Below are 22,029 nucleotides of genomic sequence, written 5' to 3' on the forward strand. Positions count from 1 at the left end.
TGGGTGCGAGGCCTGGGCACTTACCCCAGGCAACTGAGGACTCTCTGGGAAAAAGACAAAAATCAGAGTTGGCTTTTGAAAAGCTTGCTCTGACCTTGAGGAGGACCAGCATAGTGGACCGTGGAAGGACGGGAGGCCAGTGGAAGGCTGCTGTGACGAAGCCAGGAGGCTGGAAATGGGGCCATGGCAGGGACAGGCCATTGTTTGGCAGACAAAAGGCCCAACCCAAATTACCTGTCGGCTTAAGGACGGGACAAACCAACTTGACCTTAATGGCAGAGGCAGGCGGCTGCCTGTGCTGGCAGTGATTCCCCAGAAGGTCCTTGCCCCAGGATTTATCTGCAAGTTCAGGACTTGTTTGACAAACTCAGAGGATCTGTTCTGAGTGAGTGCAACCTAAAATCTCCCGTGTCCAAAGCAGTGTCTTCATAAGAAATCCGTCAAGGAGGGGCTAGGGAATTAGCCACAGTGGGAATACATTACTGGGGTCTTCAGGGAGTTCGTGGAAAGGCATATTATGAAAAAACTATGTCCAGGCTTCAGTTATTCTTAACACCAAAATAGACTTATCTTGTAATTCCATTTTCCACGAATGTTTTGAAGTTCCCATGTGTAAATGTCTCTGTTCACCTTGAAGTGTGTAGGACGAATGATAGCGCAGAGCTGGGGGTTTGAGCATCCTGGAGGTCCTCTTTGCTAGAAGCGGAGGTTCCCGGGCCGTCCTAGAGTACTGACTCTCCTGCAGAGCCTGCTCAGGCACTTTTCCCTCTGAACAAAGTCAGAAGGCGCCAGCTTCTCTCAGCAGATCCCCCCGCAGCTCCTAAACCACAAAAGTGAACTCCACAGCAGTGGACGCTGTGGCCACACTAGCTCACCGTGGGGGACAGGCGCGTCCATGGACAGGTGTGGGGTGAGCATCTGTCACCTCTGCAGGGGCCAGCGAGTCTGCCACCCTGCCCAGCGCTCTGGGCGATGGCAGCACCTGTGACTCCCCAAGGCATTTGCCTGTCGCACCCCGTGACGCCCATCCGGGTATACATGGAAAGTACACGGGCCCCAGATGGTGGTAAACTGAGACTCGCCCTGTGTTGGCTGTCATGTGCGGAAGGTGGCATGAGCCTTACGAAGGAGAGGAAAGCATCCGGCTTTTCTTGTGCATCTGAGGTCCAGCCCCCTCCTAAATGATGACGGACAGCTCCATTGCCTTATCAGCTGGATGCTAATTCTGGCCGCCTCATGGGGCTGTCCTGGGATTTAGTCCAGAAGCAATCTGCCGACCGTTCCGAACAGGAAGCTTCTTCCGGACAGCTCAGGGCCTAATGGTTATCGCTTTCCTTACAGGATTCTGTCGACTGCTGGGAAGTATCTCTCTGACTCCTACAGCCCTCGGAGCCTGGCCGGCTTTCAGGAGAGCATCCTGGCGGACAAGAAGAGCTCTGCCAAGAACCCCTGGCAAGAATATAATTACCTGCAGAAAGACAACCCCGCTGAATACGCCAGCTTGATGGAGATACTTTATACTCTCAAGGTGTGAGACGAGACGGGTGGCTCGCCGGCCAGCGAACGCAGTTTCCTTGTTACTGACCCAGGCTTCCTGGCTCTGCGTGGGGGCCCCGAGCTGTGCCGTGCCACCTCTTCCTATCTCATCTGTGTCGGGGCTTTTGTCTGTTTGTTTGCTTTGTTTTTAAGATACATGTTTATTTGAAAGGCAGAGCTATATAGAGAGATCTTCTATCTGCTGGCTCACTCCCCAAATGGCCACAACAGCCAGGGCTGCGCCAGACTGAAGCCAGGAGCTTCTTCCAGGCCTCCCACGTGGGTGCAGGGGCCCAAGCATTGGGCCACCTTCCACTGCTTTCCCAGGCCACAGCAGAGAGCTGCATCGGAAGCGGAGCAGCCAGGGTGCCCATGTGGGATGCCAGTGTTGCAGACGGCAGCTCTATCTGCTACGCCATAACACCAGCCCCTGTGTCAGAGTTTTAAGGAGCTAATCAGCAAACTGGGTTGAAGCCCACTGAGGAATGGATCGAAGAGTTGGATGGATGGATCTTTATTACTGATAAAAGCCAGGTTGGAGAATGGTGCTTTAGAACTGTGGTGAGAGGAGTTTACTGTATTCACTCCAGAGTTGAACTTGTCAAGAGGACAGGCGGAGCTGTTCGGTCCCCCTTTACCCAGTGACAGAGACGGGCCAGACAGGTACTATGTGTGGGTAGGCAGAAGCCATGGGAGGGAACTCCAGCGAGGCTGTAGCGAAGTCGCTGCTCTTTACGTACGCAGGGGAGGAGGAGGTGAATAGAGATGGGGAGCCTGCCCAAGTGCAAGTTCCTCCCATGGAAGTGTGAGGACTTGGCCATGAGAGTTCTCCTAGTTTTTTCTTTAAATCTTAGCTTGTCTCCCATAAAACTGTGTTTGACTTTGAGCTTTGGAACCTGAGAGCTCTAGAGCCAGAAGTTCCCAACAAATGGAACGAACCATGCAAATGGAATGGCCCCAGGGTGGTGAGAGGGCCGTGGGTACCCTTTCCACGGCATCCCCTACCAGCCTGGTCTGGTTTGACGACCCCCCACCCCCCCACTTTGTTGGCAAAGGGAGAGGGGACTTTGTTGCTTCCACACCACAAATGCAACCTAAACTTTCCCAGGGCCTAGAGCTCTGGGGTGAACCGCACGAGGCGCCTGGGCTGTCTGAGGGTCCAGCGTTGCCCTCCTGGGTCTCCGCTTCTCTCTGCACCTTGGCTCTCCAACTGGCTACATTTGAACTTGACAAACACACTACTTAAATCAGTTCTGTAAACCTGTTCATCCATGCCTCTGTGATCAAGTTAAAACAACTCTGTTTATCTTTATTGCTTATCTGATTTATGCCTGTGGTAATCAGTTCATTTATAATAGCAAAACTAAGGTTACATTTTCCATCTCCATGTTTTCTCAGGCTGTTTGGCATTCCTTGGGACTCACACGGGCTGTGCCTACTCTGGCTGTCAGCCGAGTGTAACTGACCTGACCTCCCTGGCAACCAGGGCTCTGCCCATCACTCTTGTTTATCCTGAAGCTTCTCACCCCCTACCCCTTCCTCCCTGGTGGTCCATGAGCCTCAGAATCTCCTGGGAGAGTGAATCAGAAACACAGAGTCCTGGGTGCCCGCTGCAGTGGACCGTGTCGCAGAGGTTCTGGGGCTGGAGCTCGCGCACCTGCGCGGCTGCACTGCAGCGAGTCTGGGAGCCGCTCTCCTCTCCCTCCGAGCTTTCAGACTGTACCCAGCCGATACCTGGGTTGGATTCAGGGCCTAACAAACTGCCTTTTGCATTTTCTTGTCTTAGGAAAAAGGGTCCAGCAATCACAACCTGCTGGCCGCCCCTCGCACAGCCCTGACCCGGCTCAACCAGCAGGCGCACCAGCTGGCTTTCGATTCCGTTTTCCTGCGCATCAAACAGCAGCTGCTGCTCATTCCCAAGATGGACGTGAGTGCCCCCTGCCTCCCCCCGCCCCGGCCCAGGCCAGGGGCCGCCTCCTTCTCCAGCGTGTTCCTTAAAGCTTAACCTTCCCTGCCCCAAGAGCGTTGAGGGCTTCGCCTTCACTCCCCTAGGCTGGAAAGGGGCAGTTGGTCCTTTCAACTCCAACGTCTTATCTCAATTGCAGTTAATCAGATGTTTTATTCCCGGGCTGTTAGGATTATTACTGTGTTCTGGGCCTTTCTGGGGGAGGTGGGGGAGATGGTGTGGCTCTGCAGGGGCCAGGCCAGGTCAGGTCAGAGGAGCTGATGGTCTGCTGCGATTGCACAGTTTTCCGGCCAGAGTTGGTTCTGGGACTCTACTCCGGAGAGCGCCGGATCAGATCTGGTCACGTGTTTCCGAGGGGGGCTTTCACGGCTTCTGCTGCTTTCTTTCCTTGATGCCTTTTCTGTTTGGCTGCTGCAGCGTCATCTCCCCTTCCTTGCCCTGCACCCTCGTTGCGTCCCTTCCACAGCTGTGCGGATTGTTTTTGAAGGCTGGCTCTGCCTGCTTTGTCCCCCTGGTCTGGATCTCGCCGCTCTCTTTGTTTTGGGGGGACTACCAGGTGGGACTTCTCAAGTGCACTTGGTTTCCATGTGGGGGAAGATAGTCTTTGGGGAAAGATCCAGTTACAGGCCTTTGGGAACCAAGAAGCACTTTGCTATCTGCTGTCCCGCAGGAAGCCCACTAGGCTGGGGGTCAAGGGCCACTGTGCCGCTGAGGTCAAGTCTCCTCCCCGCTCTGGGTCTCCGACTCTCCATCCATAACCTGACTCTGAAAGTTTAAATAACAACTCCGAGGTTCTTTCTGCCCCTGATTTCCATTCTCTGTGCTTTTTCTGTGCGGAATGTTATGATATCTACTCCCATCAGATTTTTGCATTTCTGCACAGAGAGGGAGGGTGACAATGGAGGGGAGCTGTGGCCTCGCCCTGTAGCCCTCCCTCTCCTCCTCTGTACAGTGGGGATACAATGTCCCTCCTCACGTAGGTTGGTGAGATTTTGTGTAAGGTGGAATTTAGCATGGCACCAGCCACACAGTGGATGCTTAACAAGTGACCATCTTCTTCCTCTCTGTGATTTTCATTTTTTAAGATAAATGATTTAGTTGATTTTTTTCAACAAAAAATTATATTTATTCATTTTCAGAAACTCAAGCAATTCAGTACAGAAAAAATGTAATAAATCCCTTCAAAAACCCCCATCTAGAAGCAAACAATGTAAACATTTGGTGTCCAGCCATCTAGTCATTGCCTCCCACCCACTCAAACACTGGCTAAAAGCTAAATGGGCATCAATAGACAGGTAGGTACGCAGGGAACAATGCAACTGTGTCACACTTGTGATTTTTTAAAGTTTTATTCTATTTATTTGAAAGGCAGAGTTACAGAGAGACAGAGATCTTCCCTCCTCTGGTTCACTCCACATACGGCTGCCAACAGCCAGGGCTGGGCCAGGCTGAAGCCTGGGCCAGGATCTCTATACAGGTCTCTCAGGGGCCCAAGCACTTGGGCCATCTTCTGCCTTCTCAGGCACGTAAGCAGGGAGCTGGATCAGAAGCAGAGCAGCTGGGATCCCAACCAGCACTCACATGGGATGGCGTTCTTGCAGGCAGTGGCTTAACCTCCTGTGCCACATCGCTGGCCCCACATGCTATTTTCTTTTTAATTTCTTTCCCTTTTTAAAAAAGATTAATTTATCTGAAAGTGAGCAATGTAGAGAGGGAGCGACAGAGAGATTATCTATCTACTGGTTCACTCCCAAATGGCCACAACAGCCAGGTCTGGGCCATACTGAACCCAGGAGTCCAGAACTCCATCCTGGCCTCCCACATGGATGGCAGGGGCCCAAGTACTTGGTCCATCATCTGCTGCCTTCCCAGGTGCATTAGCAACAAACTGAATTCCAATTCAGTTTCCAAGCAGTGTGGTCAGGACTTAAATGCACACTTTGATAGAGGATGGTGGCACCCCAAGTAAGGCCACAACACCGGCCCCTATGCATGCTATTTTTAAAAAATGTACACAATGTAAGTTTTATTGGAATTTTTAGAACAAAAGAGAGACTAAATAAAATGAAAAAGGGTTATTAAACTTGAGATACTGTTTCTTCACTCCAGAAAATAGTAGCTCCCCAAGGATCTCCATTTTAAAAACAATGAAGAGAGCAGGGTCCTTGCTCTCTGCCCTGGACATTGACAGCTGACTCACCTGCTCTGAAAGGGGAAGGCCTTGGCATTTCCTCTGTTGTACACCAGAGTTAATTGCTGTTATTATTTTAATTTTGTCCAAGCTTAGGACACGCACCTCCTCAGTGCCTCCCACCTGTCCTTTGTTGCACCTGCATTGCACCTGCATCCCAGGTTCACAGCTATGACTCAGTTCTTGGTGGCTGGGATCTCCCCTTCTCAGCTCCCCCAGCCACACCCTGACCCGAGGGCCCCTGGGAATGGACCTGGGCCGCTTTGGAGATTAGGGGCAGCTCTTGGTGGGGGGCAGGGAGGGCAGCCAGCACACAAGCTCACAATGCAAAGGCAAACACTTGGGGCTGAAGGATTTGGAAATTGAACCCGGCTCAAGAAATGCTTGTGTTTAACATTTGCTGGTAAATCATATTGCCCTTTTATAACATGAGACGATAAACCAACACCATATTCAGTTTCAAAACGGGCTATTGACATTTGCCGATATTGCCTGGTGACAGATGAAGAGAAAAGCCCGTTTGAAGGCCATTCTCAGTGCGCATTGAGCGATTATGAAGTGTTCTTTGGTGTTTCCCTGTTGCCACTCCAGCTCGCCTCCCTGCCTGGGGCTGCTCCCCTGGCTGCCCTTCCACGCCTCCTGCTCCTTGGGGCCTGGCCTCCTGCCTGGGCCTTTCCCAGGGCCCTCAGCCCACAGCGCCCGTCCACTGGGTGGGCGGGGAGATGCTGTTCTGCACTCGCTCCTGCCCTGCCCCTGACCTTGCTGCTGGTCTCCTGAGAACCACTGCTCAGGCCACCACTCGGCTTCCCTGCCTGCCACCGCTGGGGCGCGCCCACTGCCCCTCTGCCTACAAACCACCAGGAGTCCGGTTCCTTCCCGTTCTCGGTGTCCCCCCGACCCTGCCCCAGCTCAGGTTCTCATCATCCCTGGATGGATTCTGACCCTCGCCTCTGCTCTGCACCCCTGGTCCCAGCCAGAGCCATGGCCTGCATCTTCACAGAGCACTGCTCCGAGTCCCTTTCTCCCCCGCGTCCCCAGGGCCAGGCTGATTAGTCTGTATTTGCAAACGTTTTACCGGGGGAAATTCGCGTACACGCACACGAGGAGAGAGAAGAGGAGGAGGAACTCTGTAAACTCATCCCTGCTTCAACGGCCATCACCTCCTGGCCATCCCCTTTCATACCTCCCATATCTAACATAAGAATCCCAACACCGTAACCACCCCTAAAATAAGGAAACAAATCCCGCCTGATCCTCGGTGAGCGATAACATTTTCAGGCGTCTTAGGAGTGTCCTGATGCGTTTTCACTGAGCCAGGATCCAGGATCCTGCACGTTGCGATTGACCTGCCTTCTGCGTCTCTCTTGAACACCGTATTTCCCCTCCCTCACCCTTTCTCTCTTTTTTTGCCCTTGTAATTCATTTGTTGACTGTAAAGCCTTTTCTTTTTTAAATATTTTTTTTATTTATTTTGAGGGGTAGAGTTATATACAGTGAGAGGGAAAGACAGAGAGAAAGGTCTTCCATCCGCTGGTTCATTCCCCAAATGACCACAATGGCCAGAGCTGAGCCAATCCAAAGCCAGGAGCCAGGAGCTTCTTCCAGGTCTCCCATGTTGGGTGCAGGGCCCTGGACTTGGACCATATTCTGCTGCCTTCCCAGGCCACAGCAGAGAGCTGGATTGGAAGTGGAGCAGCCGGGACTAGAACTGGTGTCCATATGGGATTCCCACACTGCAGGCAGAGGATTAACCTACTGTGCCACAGTGCCAGCCCCTGTAAAGCCTCTTCTTAGCCTTATGTTCAGAGCTGAGCCTTACTCCAGTCTCTCCAGTCTTTTTTTTTTTTTTCCCCAAAGATTATTTGAATGTCAGAGTTAGAGAGAGAGGGAGAGAGAGAGATCTATCCACGGGTAAACTCCCCAGATGGCTTCAATAGCCAGTGCTGGGCCAGGCTGAAGCCAGGCACTTCATCCAGGCCTCCCACGTGGGTGCTGGGGCCCAAGGACTTGGGCCATCCTCCGCTGCTTTCCCAAGAGCATTAGCAGGAAACTAGATCAGAAGCAGAGCAGCCAGACCTGAACTGACGCCCTTATGGGATGCCGGCATCAGAGGCAGCAGCTTTACCTGCTACTCCACAGCCCTGGCCCCTCCCAGGCTTATTTCAGGTGACTGTAGCCAGCCCCTTTCTCATCATCTTGAGCTCTTGCTCTCTCAATGTCTCCTGGGTACAATCTGGCGTGTGGAAGCCTGCATGTGTGCAGGCGTGGAGGGCAGGGGGCATGACGGTTGGTGGGGGGATGCAGGCCGGGGGCTCGCTGCCCCCAAGTAGTTTACTTTTCTCGGTCTCCTCTCTGCAAAGCCAAGCGTGAGGCGCTGTGCAACCTGGGTTCGTATTGGTGAATGAGGCTGGTTGGAGTGTTCCTTCCCGGTGGGCTGCGAACTGATGGGAGAATAGGAAGGATGTTTTCACCTGAAAGAGGATGCTCAAGCATGAACAAGGAGTCTGGGAAACTGCCAGTCAGGGCAGGGCATGGTGCTGGGGAGTAGGGCCAAGCCTGCCCAGCTCGCTCGGGCTCCGCATCCCAGAAGGCGACTTAAAGGATCAAGCAACTGGATCCGACATCAGGCAGCCTTAGAGAGCAGCCCCAGCCCGGCTGCAGGAGTCCCTCACGGAGTTCTGCCAGACAGGGCCTTGTTCCTCAGGCTGGCTTTAGAGGGGGCTTGGGTGGGAATCAGGAAGCGAGATTTGCACGCAGAGGTGTGCAGAGCTGAAGTCCGTAAACACGTAAACACGGGTGTGCTGCTGACATAGCTAAGTGCGTGCAGAGAGCTGAGGAGGCCCCAGGACACCTGACTTCATCTCTCAGGAAGCTCACACTGGTGCTGGGGCTCACCTCGGACAGAGGGACAGCTGCCAGGGCTTACAGGTTCCGTTGAGAAGTGGATCCAGGTGGCAGGGAGGAATAAGTCAGCAGCTTTGAATGTAGGAGACGTCGGTGCCCCCAGCAGAAGGGGCTCAAGTGTGTTCCCTGTGGTGCCTGCAGGGCTCCTGCTCCTGCTGTCCTCCAAGGGCTGCCCGGGTCAGCCCCTTTGTACCCTGGTTCCAGCAGGTGGAGAAACTCAGACCAAGAATCCTGTCTCATTTCGCATCCTCAGCGAGATAAACAAAAGGCATGCGTTCCTACCCTGTAGTTCAGAGGAGGTGGGGTTCCTGTTTTAGGGATCTGCAGGAGTGCAGAAACAAGGAAACAGTCCTTTCTCTGTAGGCTTCAGAAGATCGGAAGAGAAGTGCCTGGGTGCTGAGCGGGGGTGGTTCGGAGGGCAGCCTTGGCAGGGCAGCCGCTGTGTCGTGCGTTTTCACAGGAAGTCCCGCCCCCATGACACCCCCCAGGCTGCCTGGGTGCTGTGGTGGTGACCGCCGCCTCTGCTTCCCTCCCCAGAGCTGGAACACAGCTGGCATCGGAGAAACCCTCACGGACGACCTGCCCGCCTTCAGCCTCACGCCTCTCGAGTACATCAGCAACGTAAGGGCTGCTCGGTGCTCTCCAGGGTGGCCGTAGAGTTTCAGACCGCACTTTGAGGTTCTAGGGCTACAGCGTTCCAGGCTCTGTGCTGAGTGCTTTCATGTTTAGCTACACAGCAGCAAACGGATCTCCTAGAAGAAATTGTGGGTTAGAGAGTATCGCTGGTTAAGGAGAACAGAGTGAGCCCTGTGGAGGCCTTCCTGCCTTCCCAGCACCCCTGGGAACTGAGTCTCCCGGACCACCTGCGCGTGGCCTTTCCTTGCATTCCTTCCAGCGGGTGCCCCTGAGTGCCAGGCTCTGAAATCTCACACGGTGTCGTCTGCCTTGTGCCTTCACCCGAGAACCCAAGCCCTGTGTGCCTCCGTTGTGGAGCTATCAGGGAATTTTTGTAAAAAATATTTATTTATTTATTTATTTATTTGAGAGGTAGAGTTACAGACAGTGAGAGGGAGAAACAGAGAGAGAGGTCTTCCCTCCGTTGTTTCACTCCCCAAATGGCCGCAATGGCCAGAGCTGCGCAGATCCAAAGCCAGGAGCCGGGTGCTTCTTCCATAACGTTCATCTCATGGATACTTAACTCTATCAGCCAAAGTCAGAATAGGGTCTTCTCAGTGTGGCTCCATGCACATGTACCCGGGAGCAGAGCCCTCTCCCGGTGTGGAGGCCAGAAGTTAATGCAGACTCCAAAGTCTGCCCAGACCCGAGAGCTCCGAGGTGATCCAGCCCCGTTTCCACTTACTGTGCCCTGGCTGTGGTCGGGCTAAACATCCCACGGCCCACAGTGCTGCCAGAAAGTTATTAGCTTGAGCTCCCTCTAATCAGGTATCCAGCCAGTTACAGGAAATTAAATTGGAATTTCTTTTTCTTTCATTTGCTTAGTATAGTCTTTCACTCAGAGTAGGCACATGACAACTTATCTGACTTCAAAAAGATTATGGAAAATGGAATTAAAAGAAATTTATTTGGGTACGAAATATTTTTAAATCTCTTGCCTAGTTTTTTCATGATACACATTTTCTGTGAACTTTTTGATGTACTCTGGTATAATTTACAAACTACTATTGATTTTTTTTAAAAGATTTATTTATTTATTTATTTGAAAGGTGGAGTTACAGAGAGGCAGAGGCAGAGAGAGGTCTTCTGACCCATTCCCCAAATAGCCTCAGTGGCCGGAGCTGGGCCGGTCTGATGCCAGAAGCTTCATCTGGGTCTCCCACATGGGTGTATGGACCCGAGGAGTTGGGCCATCTTCTACTGCTTTCTCAGGCCATAGCAGAGAGCTGGATCAGAAGTGGAGCAGCCAGGACCTGAACCGGCTCCCATATGGGATGCCAGCACTATGGCGCAGCGGGTTAATGCCCTGGCCTAAAGCGCCAGCATCCCATATGGGCACCGGTTCGAGACCTGGCTGCCCCACTTCTGATCCAGCTGCCTTCTATGGCCTAGGAAAGCAGTAGAACATGGCCTGGGTCCTTGGCTCCTGGCTCCTGGCTTTGGATTAGCACAGCTCCGGCCGTTGCGGCCATCTGGGGATTAAACCATCGGATGGAAGACCTCTCTCTCTCTCTCTCTCTCTTTCTCTCTCTCTCTCTGCCTTTCCTCACTCTGTGTAACTGTGACTTTCAAATAAATAAATCTTTAAAAAAAAGAAATTATTAATTAAAAAAAATTTTTTTGAAAATTTATTTGAAAGGCAGAATTACAGAAAGAGGGAGAGAGAGAGAGATCTTCCATTCACTGGTTCAACCCCCAAATGGCTACAATGGCTGAGACTTGGCCAGGCCAAAGCTAGGAGCCAGGAGCTTCATCTGAGTCTCCCACGTGGATGTTGGGGCCCAAAGACTTGGGCCACCTTCTGCTGCTTTCCCAGGCACATTAGCAGGGAACTGGATCGAAGTGGAGCAGCTGGGAGTCAAACTGGTGCCCATATGGGATGCTGCCGTCACAGGTGGAGGCTTAACCTCCTATGCCACCGTGCCAGCCCCTACCACTGATACTTTTTTGGCCTCAGCATTAGCACACACTGGCAAGGTCAGACCTGGGGCTGCCCAGGCCTGGCAGTTTTGTGTCTCTGGAGTTTGTGCCTTTGCAGGTGGGGCCACGTGAGGTAACGGCCTGTGTGCATCAGTCTCGGGCTAAAAGCACTTCCTTTTGTTTCAGATCGGGCAGTACATCATGTCTCTGCCCCTGAACCTTGAGCCGTTCGTGACCCAGGAGGACTCTGCCTTGGAGCTGGCCCTGCACGCCGGAAAGCTTCCGTTTCCCCCCGAGCAAGGTGAGCAAGGACCAGGGCGCCACCCCTGCTCCTCCAGGAGCTGTGCGCACAAGGCAGGATTTGGGTGCTCATGTCAGGACCCTCGCCCTTCAGCACGCCTGCATTGCTCACGAGAACTAGGGGTGGAGGGAGGCTAGGGCCCACCCATTGCACCCTCAGAATTCTGGCCAGGCTGGATTAGAGAAAGGACCGGCCTGGCCTTGTTTCACCATATGCAGAGCATCCCTGGGGGGCAGCGGCTCCTTCAGGGAGCTCCAGAGTCCCTCAGTGGGGAGGCAGTGAGCAGAGGGCCCAGCACCTCCACTCAGTGGTGGTGGAAGTGAACTCACAGGGCAGGGTCCCCCCGAGCACCCAGGGGGCCCCGCGAGGTGAAAAGTGACACCTTCCAAGAATGGGTTTCCTTGTTAGGTCAAGCATCAGCTGTTCAGTAGAGAAGTGGCATTTCTTGTCCAGCTGCCTCTGGCTGTCCCTTGCCCCCAGCTCCCCAAGGCTTCTGAATCTCTCAGCTGACAAGGCAAACATACAATAAGTTAAATATTTCCTTGTTCTTGTTCTCTGGGCCTGACAGATCTGAACAGGGACCATATGCTTGCCGAGCAAGAATCATCTTGATTGCTAGTACACTGGGCTGTGTAAGTCCTCCGCTGAAAGGTAGCAAAAAAAAAAAAAAAAAAAAAAAATCATCACTTAGTAAGAGGAACAGAAGGAGTAACCACGTGCATCACAAGGTTACAGGTCAAGGGTTGCTGGAAGGTTTCCCACACAAATCCAGATACGGAGAACGCAACACAACTGCATGACTGATCAATGAAGTGCAGTTCAAATCAGAAGATAGTCAGTGGGATCTGAGTGATCCTTTGATGCTGCCAACGTTGCAGGGGGAGCCTGTGATGGCCAGGCGCCCGTCACGGTGCACACAGCGCCGAGATGCACGAGAGGACCTGCCAGACACCTGAGGCTCCAGATGCACACTGGTGTGGAGAAAACCCCCTCCCCCTCCCGTAGGCAGATCGAAAGGAACAGTTGGGGAGAATCAACGAGGACTCGGATTGGGATACTTGACTTAACCTACACATTAGCGGAGAGTAGACATTGCTGTCAGTGCCATTTGTAGAAGTGGTACAAATAAAAGCTCCATCTGTTTCTTAGGATCAGAGAAGGATACTCAGGATATTATTTTTTGGAAGAATACTATTTGTAGCTCAAGTTTAAAATGTGAAGCTCGCTAAACTAAAATATGTTCGAATACTGATAAACAGTGAAGGGTAGGGCAGGGAAGACACTTTAAAATGGAAGAAGCCGTCAAAATACTGAAAGGCAGGTGATAACCTGGAAGAAACAGCAACATACATGACCAGCGGTGGTGAATACAAGTGCTCTTGTCTTATAAAATGTCTTGCAGACATTGTAAGAAAAAGGCAAACATCCCACAGGAAAATAATTCAGTTACACAAAGGCATTCAAATAGCCTAAAAACATAGGAAGACACATTTAACTTCATTAATCCTCTAATCACTGCAAATGAAAATATATACCATTTGATAACCTCTCGGACTGTGTGTGCATGTGTGTGTGTGTGTGCGTGTGTGTGTGTGTGTGTGAATGTTGACACATAATGTTGGCAAGCATGCAGGATACAACTTGATTGTACATTTGGATTTGTCAGGGTTCTTGACGTAAGATCAGGAGCCTTAAAGCTACACACACCTTTTAGGTCAGGAGCTTGCTGGTAGATAGCCACATTAATAAAATAATCATGAATGTAACTCTATAAATGTTCACCCCAACGTTGTTTATAAAAGCAAAACATTGGAGAAAATGTGAGAAACTGTAGATATTGTTACATCTAAAAGATATTATTAAACAAAATCAGAATATCCATATAGCGACATGTTGGACAGCTGTTACAATGATACAAAGAATATTCAGTGGAACCACAGCTGTGGCGCAGTGGGTAAAGCCGCTGATGCAACACCAGCATCCCATGTGGACGCTGGCTTGAGTCCCAGCTGCCCCGCTTCTGATCCAGCTGCCTGCTAATGCGCCTGGGAAAGCAGTAGAGGACGGCTCAAGTCCTTAGGCCTCTGCATCCACGTGGGAGACCCAAATGAAGCTCCTTGCTCCTGGCTTTGGCCTGACCCAGTCCTGGCCAGGGGGACCATTTGAGGAGTGAACCAGTGGATGGACGATCTCTTTGTCTCTCTCTCTCTCTCTTTATAACTCTGCCTTTCAAAGAAATAAATCTTTTTTTTTTTTTAAAAGAACATTTAGTGACTAGGAAAGATGCGTAGTAGGTGTGAGGCACATAGCTGTGGTGTGATTCCGTTTGAAGAACTGGTGTGAATACAGATGTGAGAAGGAACGACTCAGGGCTTCCCTCCACCTCTAAATGCCCACACCCACTTCATTGTGGCTTGGCGTCTGGACAGAGTGGTGGCGTGCATGTCCTTCGTCTGTCTGTTTTTACTCCTAGTTGTAGATCCTGGAACCTCTTCCATCTGGGCCCCCACATACATTTAGGAGGCTCTTCCTAGTGACATGGTTATAACCCCGAACCAGAAGCAACCCAAATGCCACTCAGCTGTAGCATGGATGCATATGTTAGGATGTAGTCGTGCAAGGAAATATTAAATGTGGATCAACCACGGCTTCCCATAATGACATGGGAGAGACTCACAGTCAGACTGTCGAGTGAAATCACAGATTCCCTGCCACCTGCCAAAGCGAGACGGCACGCTGGGGCACATGCACGGGGAGAGGCTGCCGGGCAGGCAGGGGAGGCGGGGGGAGGGGGAAGGGGGGCTGTGCTGCGTGTGCTTGGAGGGCACAAGGACGTGTCCAGGTACTGACAGGGTCGTCCGGGCACTGGCGGGGTCGTCCGGGCACTGGCGGGGTCATGCAGGCACTGGCGGGGTTGTCCGGACACTGGCGGGGTCTTCCGGGCACTGGCGGGGTCCTTGTTCTTGCCCAGGGAGGGTAGCAGGGCTGTTAGGTTCTGCCGTGTGTGGAGGGGCTTTGAGGAGTGTGTGGCAGATGCATGCTGTAGGCAGACTGTGCATGCATTTCAGAACTTCTCCAAATAAGCTTCCTTTTGAATTCCACTTCCCCCTTCCTACGATGCATCTCATGAGGCAAAGAAGGCAGCCGAAGAGCAGTCCGTGCTGCTGGGAGAGCAAAGCGGAAAAGGCTTCCCAGGGCAGCGCTCGCAGCTGTCTCCGCCCACCCACCCTTCCGGCTGCAGCAGCCCCTGCTCCAGGGTCGCTTCTAGACACCCACGTGCTGTGGCGAGCGGGCCCGCGGCAGAGGGCTTGGTAATAGCACAGAATTCAGAACCAGCCAGATGCTCGCGTCTACTTACTTGGAAAGCAGTTAAATGAGTTGTGATGGATCTGCATCATCAATTTTCTCCTTTTTTTCAAAAAAAAAAAAAAAAGAGAGATTTACTTATTTCCATTTCCTTACTTGAAAGAGGGAGAGCAGAGGGATCTGCCAAGGCCAGGAGCCCGGGACTCCATCCAGGTCTCCCTCATGGCTGCAGGGGCCCAAGCACTCGAGCCATCCACGGCTGCTTTCCCAGGCTCACTAGCAGGGAGCTGGATCCAAAGCAGAGCAGCTGGGACTCGAACTGGCAGTCTGATGTGGGTGCTGGTGTTACAAAGCAGTGGCTTAACCCGATGTGCCGCAGGGCTGGCCCCGTGCCACTTCTCTTGATAAGAAATGAGAACTATTTTTATCTGTAGCTAAGATCTTCAAAAACATTCATGAAAAAGAGCAGAATGCAAAGCAATATATGATAATCTTTTTTTTTTTTTTTTTTTTGACAGAGTGGGCAGTGAGAGAGAGAGAAAGGTCTTCCTTTTGCCATTCGTTCACCCTCCAATGGCCGCCGCGGCTGGTGCGCTGCGGCTGGCGCACCGCGCTGATCCGATGGCAGGAGCCAGGTGCTTCTCCTGGTTTCCCATGGGGTGCAGGGCCCAAGCACCTGGGCCATCCTCCACTGCACTCCCTAGCCACAGCAGAGAGCTGGCCTGGAAGAGGGGCAACCAGGACAGAATCCGGCGCCCCGACCGGGACTAGAACCCAGTGTGCCGGCGCCGCAAGGCGGAGGATTAGCCTCGTGAGCTGCGGCGCCGGCTAATATACGATAATCTTTATGCTTTGAATAATCCCAACTCGTACACTCTCTAGGTACACAGGCATGCGAAAGCACTGAAACGTTTTCCAGCTTGGTATGTGTGGGGCAATACGTACCAAGCTGGTCACAGTGGTCCGCTCTGGGCAAGAGTTTTAGAATTTTATTTATTAGAGAGACAGAGAGACGTCCCACCCCATCCACTGGTTCAGGTGCCCAGGTTGGCCAGGGCTATGCCCAGAGCTAGAGCCCAGAGCCAGGAACTCCGTCCAAGTCTCCCACACGGGTAGCTGGAGTTACCACCACTGCCTGCCAGGGCCTGGTGGGCAGACAGCCGCAGTCAGGACCTGAGGACTGCACTTGGGCACTCGGTGTGGGACCCTGGAGGCTTCACCAGGCAAGACGCCCACCCTGCCAGTCACTCTGCTTTCCATTATACTTCTATATTGCCAGGATGTTTTTAATAATAATATATCTCCCTCTTTCAAAAATATATGTACACCAAAAGGTGGAACATGGTTATTGAAGGGCTGTGAGGTTATGCGAATGATTTTGATTTTAATATGTTTGCTAATGTACTTTTTAGATGAAAAAAATTTAAACCTTTTTTCATAGGAATTTTCACATACATCCCCAGTACACACCTAGTACACACCCGGTACACACCCAGTACACACCCCAGGTACTCAGCTTCAAGAATGGCTTCTTTATATTCCTCTTGCCATTTTTGCTTGAGTATTTAATCAGCTCTCAGGTATCGTGTTATTTCCTTCAGAGATACTTCATTGTGCATTTTTTAAAAGATTTATTTATTGGAAAGGCAGTGTTCTAGAAGGGGAGACACACACACACACACACACACACACACAATCTTCCATCCACCGGTTTATTCTCCAAGTGGCTACAACATCGGCACTGCACCAGGACAAAACCAGGAGCCTGGAACTCCAGCCAGGTCTCCCATGTGGACGCAGGGGCCCAGGCACTTGGGCCATCTTCCGCTGCTTTCCCAGGCCATTAGCAGGGAGCTGGATTGGAAGTGGAGCAGCCAGGACTGGAACAGGCACTCGTGGGATGCCAGTATCACAGGTGATGGCTTAACCCGATGCACCACAATGCCGGCCCCTACGTATTTCTTAATGAGAAAGATGAAATGCTGGTTTAACGTCTTTGGCAAGAAAACTGTTACAAAACATCAGGAAGAAGATAGCTTCTTGTTCCACTAAGCCTGCCTCGATACAAGGAACATGGAATTGTTTGTACTCATTCATCTACGCGTTTGTCCACTCACATAACTTGTGATTACCAGTGACTGACTACGTGCTAGGCACCGGGTTGGACATTATTAAGATGGCCCAACCACGGAGTCAGGCCAGAGCATGGTTGAAAGCATAGTAAGAGGAGGCCAATCTGGGAGTTTCCTTCCTCCCACCCCCAACATTTTGTGAGAAGTTTCAAACATACATCAAATTAGAAAGAACTATACAGCGAACATCCGTATATGATCTGGTGATTTCTAGCATTTTAATATTGCAAGTCTCAAGAAGCAGATGATGAACAACCAGTAAGAACTCTTAGGCTTAGGTAAATGGCTCCTTCTGCTGTTTGAAAATATTTAATTAATTAATTAGAGAGACAGAGCTCCCATCCGCTGGTTCACTCCCCAGATGGCTGCAGTAGCCAGAGCTGGCCGATCTAGAGCCAGGAGCCAGGAGCTTCTTCCTGGCCTCCCTCATGAGTCCAGAGGCCCAGGGTCTTGAGCCATCTTCTGCTGCTTTCCCAGGCTTTTTAGCAGGGAGCTAGATCGGAAGTGGAGCAGCCGGGACTTGAACTGGCATCCATATGGGGTGCCAGCACTGCACTGGTGCCGGCACTGCAGCACCAGTACCCCCAAATGGCTTTTTCTACATAGAGGTTTAAAAAAACAAACAAAAACTTTGCAGTGTTTCTCCTACAAGGAAATAGACCTTTGAGAAAGTCAGAGTGTTCTAGGCCTGTCTCACACACAGTGAGTTACAGCAGAGCCTTTGGCAGGCGAGCTCTTGACTGTGACCCTGGCCTGGTCCTCGTCTTGGGTACAGAAACCCACACTTGGCCGGGAGTCCCTTGACGGCAGCCAGCAGCTGCCGTGGAGCTGATTGTGGGTCAAGGAAGAATGTGCTGTGGCGTGGAGGAGGCCCACCCACCCACTGTGGGCCTGGGCTAGGGGCGGGCGGGGGCAGACCCGCGCTGACCCTGCTGCTGCACACGGGACGCGGGACACCCCACCAGGTGTCCAGGCGGAAGCGTCAGCCCCACCAGGAATTGTGTGCAGAAATCCTTCCCTGCCCCTGGGGGCTGGAGTCACTCAGCCTCACCTGATTGCTTCCTTTTTTGCATCCTTGTCCGACTCGGCAGTGCCCCATGACCTAGGATTGCATTGGTCCCCATTTCCTGTGTTTCCTTCCTGGCGTGCTGTGGGCGGGGTCGCCCGGCCGGCTGATGTTTCCCCGAGCAGGTGCAGTTTCTTGGGTGACCCTCTTTCCCCTTCCAGGCGATGACCTGCCCGAGCTGGACAACATGGCCGACAACTGGCTGGGCTCCATCGCCAGGGCCACCATGGAGACCTACTGTGACGCCATCCTGCAGATCCCGGAGCTGACCCCGCACTCCACCAAGCAGCTGGCCACCGACATGGGTGCGTCCCCGCGGGGTGGGAGCCGCTGTCCCTTCCCTCCGTCCGCCCCTCGCCCCTCGCCCTGCAGGACTCTTGTCCCGAGTCCTCTCTGCACTTCAGCTCTGGGTTTGGTTGTGAAGCTGGCTGGGAAGGCAGACTCGCCAGGCCCCACCCCCACACCGTCTGACTTAGCGCACACAGCGAAGCCCCGACGTGTGCAGTTTGAAAACCATCCTAGGGGATTCTGATCATTGAGGAGTGTTCAGTGAAGTGAGTCACGCAGCCTGGCTTCTGCTCCATTGATAGAATAATTACTAAGTAACATTTATTAAGCTACTACCAGCATACCAGGCATGCCAGGCGCAAAACCACAGGCTGTCCGTGCCCGTCATCTTGGGCAAGCCCACACTCCCCCAGGAGGCAGCTGCTACGTCCCTGTCCTGCTGGTCAGAAAGTGAGGCACAGAACCGTTGCATGACAAGGCCGTGGAGCAAAGGCCACCACCGGTCTCCACCAGAGCACTGTCCTGCCTCTTGGTCAGAGGGCTGGGCCCCCTGCTCCACCTGGCGCCAATGCTGAAGGGCTCGGAGCGTGGGGGAGCTGCTGGCACGTGGCAGGGGAGACTCCCAGACTCTGTTCTTGCACTGACTTGTCTGCGTGCTGCCCAAGGCAGCTCTTACGGTGGTCAGGAGAGAGGGTGGGGGAAGCCTGCTGCCCTGCCTTCCCGACCCCCCCTAGCTTCATAGTCAGCCCCGAGCAATTAGCAGGGGGCCATTTCTCAGGGCCCAGCGTTCAGAGATGAGAGATGAGGACATTCACAGGCTCATCTGTGTTTCCTGTTAGGGCAGGCAGGCAGGAGCGCTGGGGAGAAAAGCGACCAGGCTGGAGGGTGACCTGTGGCTTGGGCAGTTGTCCGTGCTGCGCCTCCCTCCCTGGCGAGCTCCCCTCACTCAGCGCTGATTGGGCGCCTGCTGTATGCCGGGGGTAGTGCTGGGGTGGGATAGATCAAGGGCTCAGCCAGGGCCTTCCTTATGGGGCTTGTGAAGGGCAGGGCAGGTGAGGCGGGTGCGTGACACCACCAGGGCGGGAGGGAGGCCACAGAGCGGTGAGGTCTGTGGCCGACTTGCAAGATGGTCAGATTAGACACCAGCATGGACGTAACGGAAACCACTGCTGGCCAAACCAGAACGTCACCGGCGACTGGGGGCTCCCATTTCCGCCTCCTGGCCTGCGGTCGAGTGCAGCTCGTGGGTCTGGGCTGACCAGCTGCAGCCAGTTTCCTCTGCCAGCAGCGCCCAGCTTGCCTGGCGGCTAGAATCCCTGTGGCTGCTCTTAGAAAGACAGGACCCTAGCCGGCACCGCTGCTCAGTAGGCTAATCCTCTGCCTAGTGGTGCTGGCACACCGGGTTCTAGTCCCGGTCGGGGCGCCGGATTCTGTCCCGGTTGCCCCTCTTCCAGGCCAGCTCTCTGCTGTGGCCCGGGAGGGCAGTGGAGGATGGCCCAAGTGCTTGGGCCCTGCACCCCATGGGAGACCAGGAGAAGTACCTGGCTCCTGCCATTGGATCAGCGTGGTGCGCCGGCCGCAGCGCGCCAGCTGCAGCGGCCATTGGAGGGTGAACCAATGGCAAAGGAAGACCTTTCTCTCTGTCTCTCTCTCTCACTGTACACTCTGCCTGTAAAAAAAAAAAAAGAAAAAGGATCCCGCCCTGGAGACCCCCGTCCACTTGGACTGGGCTCCGAGCTCTGTATTTAGTGAGTGGCCGGGGGTGCTGTGGGAAGCCTGCGACACTGGCTGCCACTGCCCGGCGTGTTCCTGACAGGAGCCTTTGGAAGCTGCTCACACAAGCTTCCTGCTCTCCAGTGGTCAGGCAGGGGGGCCCTGGGAACCCGGGGGCCCTGGCCTGGAGCCTCCTGGAAGGGCGCGTGTGCATCTTTGTGTATTCACATATGCATACGTGTGCACGTCTGTGTCTGTGTATGCGTGCGTGTGTTGGTAAAGGTGGGAGCAGTCATCGCTGCTAGTTCTTTATCTGAATTTCTGCACTCAGGCCAAGCTCACGGTCTGGGACGACCCTGTTGGAAGAACCCTCTGAGTGCAGGCCACCTGCCGAGGGCAGAGTGGGCGCCCGGCACTCAGGGTCTTGGGGGCAGAGGGCAGAGTGGGCACCCAGCACTCGGGGACTTGGGGGCCGAGAGCAGAGTGGGCACCCAGCACTTGGGGACTTGGGCGCAGAGGGCAGAGTGGGCGCCCAGCACTCGGAGTCTTGGGGGCAGAGGGCAGAGTGGGCGCCCGGCACTCGGGGACTTGGGGGACTTCTCTGCTTATTCCCCGGGGTGGGGGGCGGCTCTGGGGCTCTGCCCTGCCTGATGCGGTATCCGTGCCCTCCCGCCACCTGCAGACTACCTGATCAACGTGATGGACGCCCTGGGCCTGCAGCCCTCCCGCACCCTGCAGAACATCGTGACGCTGCTGAAGAGCAAGCCCGAGGACTACAGGCAGGCCAGCAAGGGCCTGCCCCGCCGCCTCGCCGCCACTGTGGCCGCCATGCGGGGCGTGACCTACTGAGGAAGCCACTCGGGCGCTGATGCCGCCGACGCGTCTCCCAGGAACTGGGTAGAGTGTGTCGCAGGGAGACTTGGTCCCTGTAGATCATTGCACAAAGACTGTAAAGTAGAGGTATACTATTTATTAGGCAGGACTTTTCAGCCCCCCCCCCCCCCCCGCCAAGTGATCTGACCTTAAGAATGGGATGAGTACAGCGAAGTGAAAGATGTCCATCCCCTTCCTCCTTGCATGAACACTTGAGCACCTCCCGCAGCCCTCCTGTGGCTCCCACGGGGTGGGAGGTGGCATTGAACGGGGGTGTGGGCGACCCCAAGACCTGGAGGTTGAGCAGTGGGGACCAAGGTCCCTGGGGGAAGAGGAAGAGGGGCCCAAGTCCGAGGGGGCCTCGCAGGCCAGGGTAAGGATTACGGCTTTCACATCCCCCTTTGTAAAAAATTTATAAGATGATGTGAATTTCACCCATTTTTGTTTTGTTAACAGCGTAATGGATGACATAACTTGAATGACTTAAAGGAATATGGATTAATTTTTTTAAAAGATTTATTTATTTATTTTAAAGTCAGAGTTACACAGAGAGAGAAGGAGAGGCAGAGAGAGAGAGAGAGGGAGAGAGAGAGAGAGAGGTCTTCCATCCATTGGTTCACTCTCCAATTGGCCACAACAGCCGGAGCTGTGCCAATCCGAAGCCAGGAACCAGGAGCTTCCTCCAGGTCTCCCACACGGGTGCAGGGGCCCAAGGACTTTGGCCATCTTCCACTGCTTGCCCAGGTGCATTAGCAGAGAGCTGGATCAGAAGTGGAACAGCTGGGACATGAACCAGCGTCCATATGGGATGCCAGTACCGCAAGCGGCAGCTTTATCTGCTACGCCACAGCACCAGCCCCCGGATTGATTTTTCTCAGTAAGCAGACGTCACAGGGCAGGGGCTGCGGGCACTGATGGAGTCAGGGGCAGAACCGAGCCCTTGGTGACCATTGCTGCTTTCCTTCCTGCTGGGTGCTCGGTAACACAAGCATCTCGTCTACACTCAGGGCAGAAGCCGGCGGCTGGGGGGGACGCAAGAGCCACGATCCTGCCCTTTCTGCCGGCAAGTGGGACCTGTCCTGGAGGCGCCCCCCGGGCCATCTCTGGGTCTCAGGGTGCCCCTCAGCTTCACGGGGGGCCACGGGGAGCAGGGAACAG

General features: G+C 53.6%; 1 protein-coding gene across 5 annotated transcripts in view; it reads left to right on the forward strand.

Moving 5' to 3' along the window:
* The window catches only part of COG7 (component of oligomeric golgi complex 7), a 68,776-nt gene extending 47,392 nt beyond the window's left edge, over positions 1–21,384 (forward strand). For 4 of the 5 annotated variants that reach the window (XM_002711845.6, XM_089321476.1, XM_089321477.1 and 1 more), the window contains 6 exons: positions 1,342–1,528; positions 3,323–3,463; positions 9,135–9,218; positions 11,379–11,493; positions 18,159–18,302; positions 20,681–21,384. In XM_002711845.6, coding sequence (XP_002711891.6) covers positions 1,342–1,528; positions 3,323–3,463; positions 9,135–9,218; positions 11,379–11,493; positions 18,159–18,302; positions 20,681–20,847 — 838 coding nt within the window. In that variant the 3' untranslated portion in view covers positions 20,848–21,384. Of the gene's footprint in view, positions 1–1,341; positions 2,200–3,322; positions 3,464–9,134; positions 9,219–11,378; positions 11,494–18,158; positions 18,303–20,680 lie in introns of all 5 variants that reach the window. The other variant, XR_016226114.1, reaches the window with a different exon arrangement.
* The last annotated feature ends 645 nt before the right edge of the window (positions 21,385–22,029 follow it).

This window comes from Oryctolagus cuniculus, chromosome 19, assembly GCF_051225735.1.
Source record: "Oryctolagus cuniculus isolate XC-2025 breed Fujian yellow rabbit chromosome 19, ASM5122573v1, whole genome shotgun sequence".
NCBI classification, from domain to species: Eukaryota; Metazoa; Chordata; class Mammalia; order Lagomorpha; family Leporidae; genus Oryctolagus; species Oryctolagus cuniculus.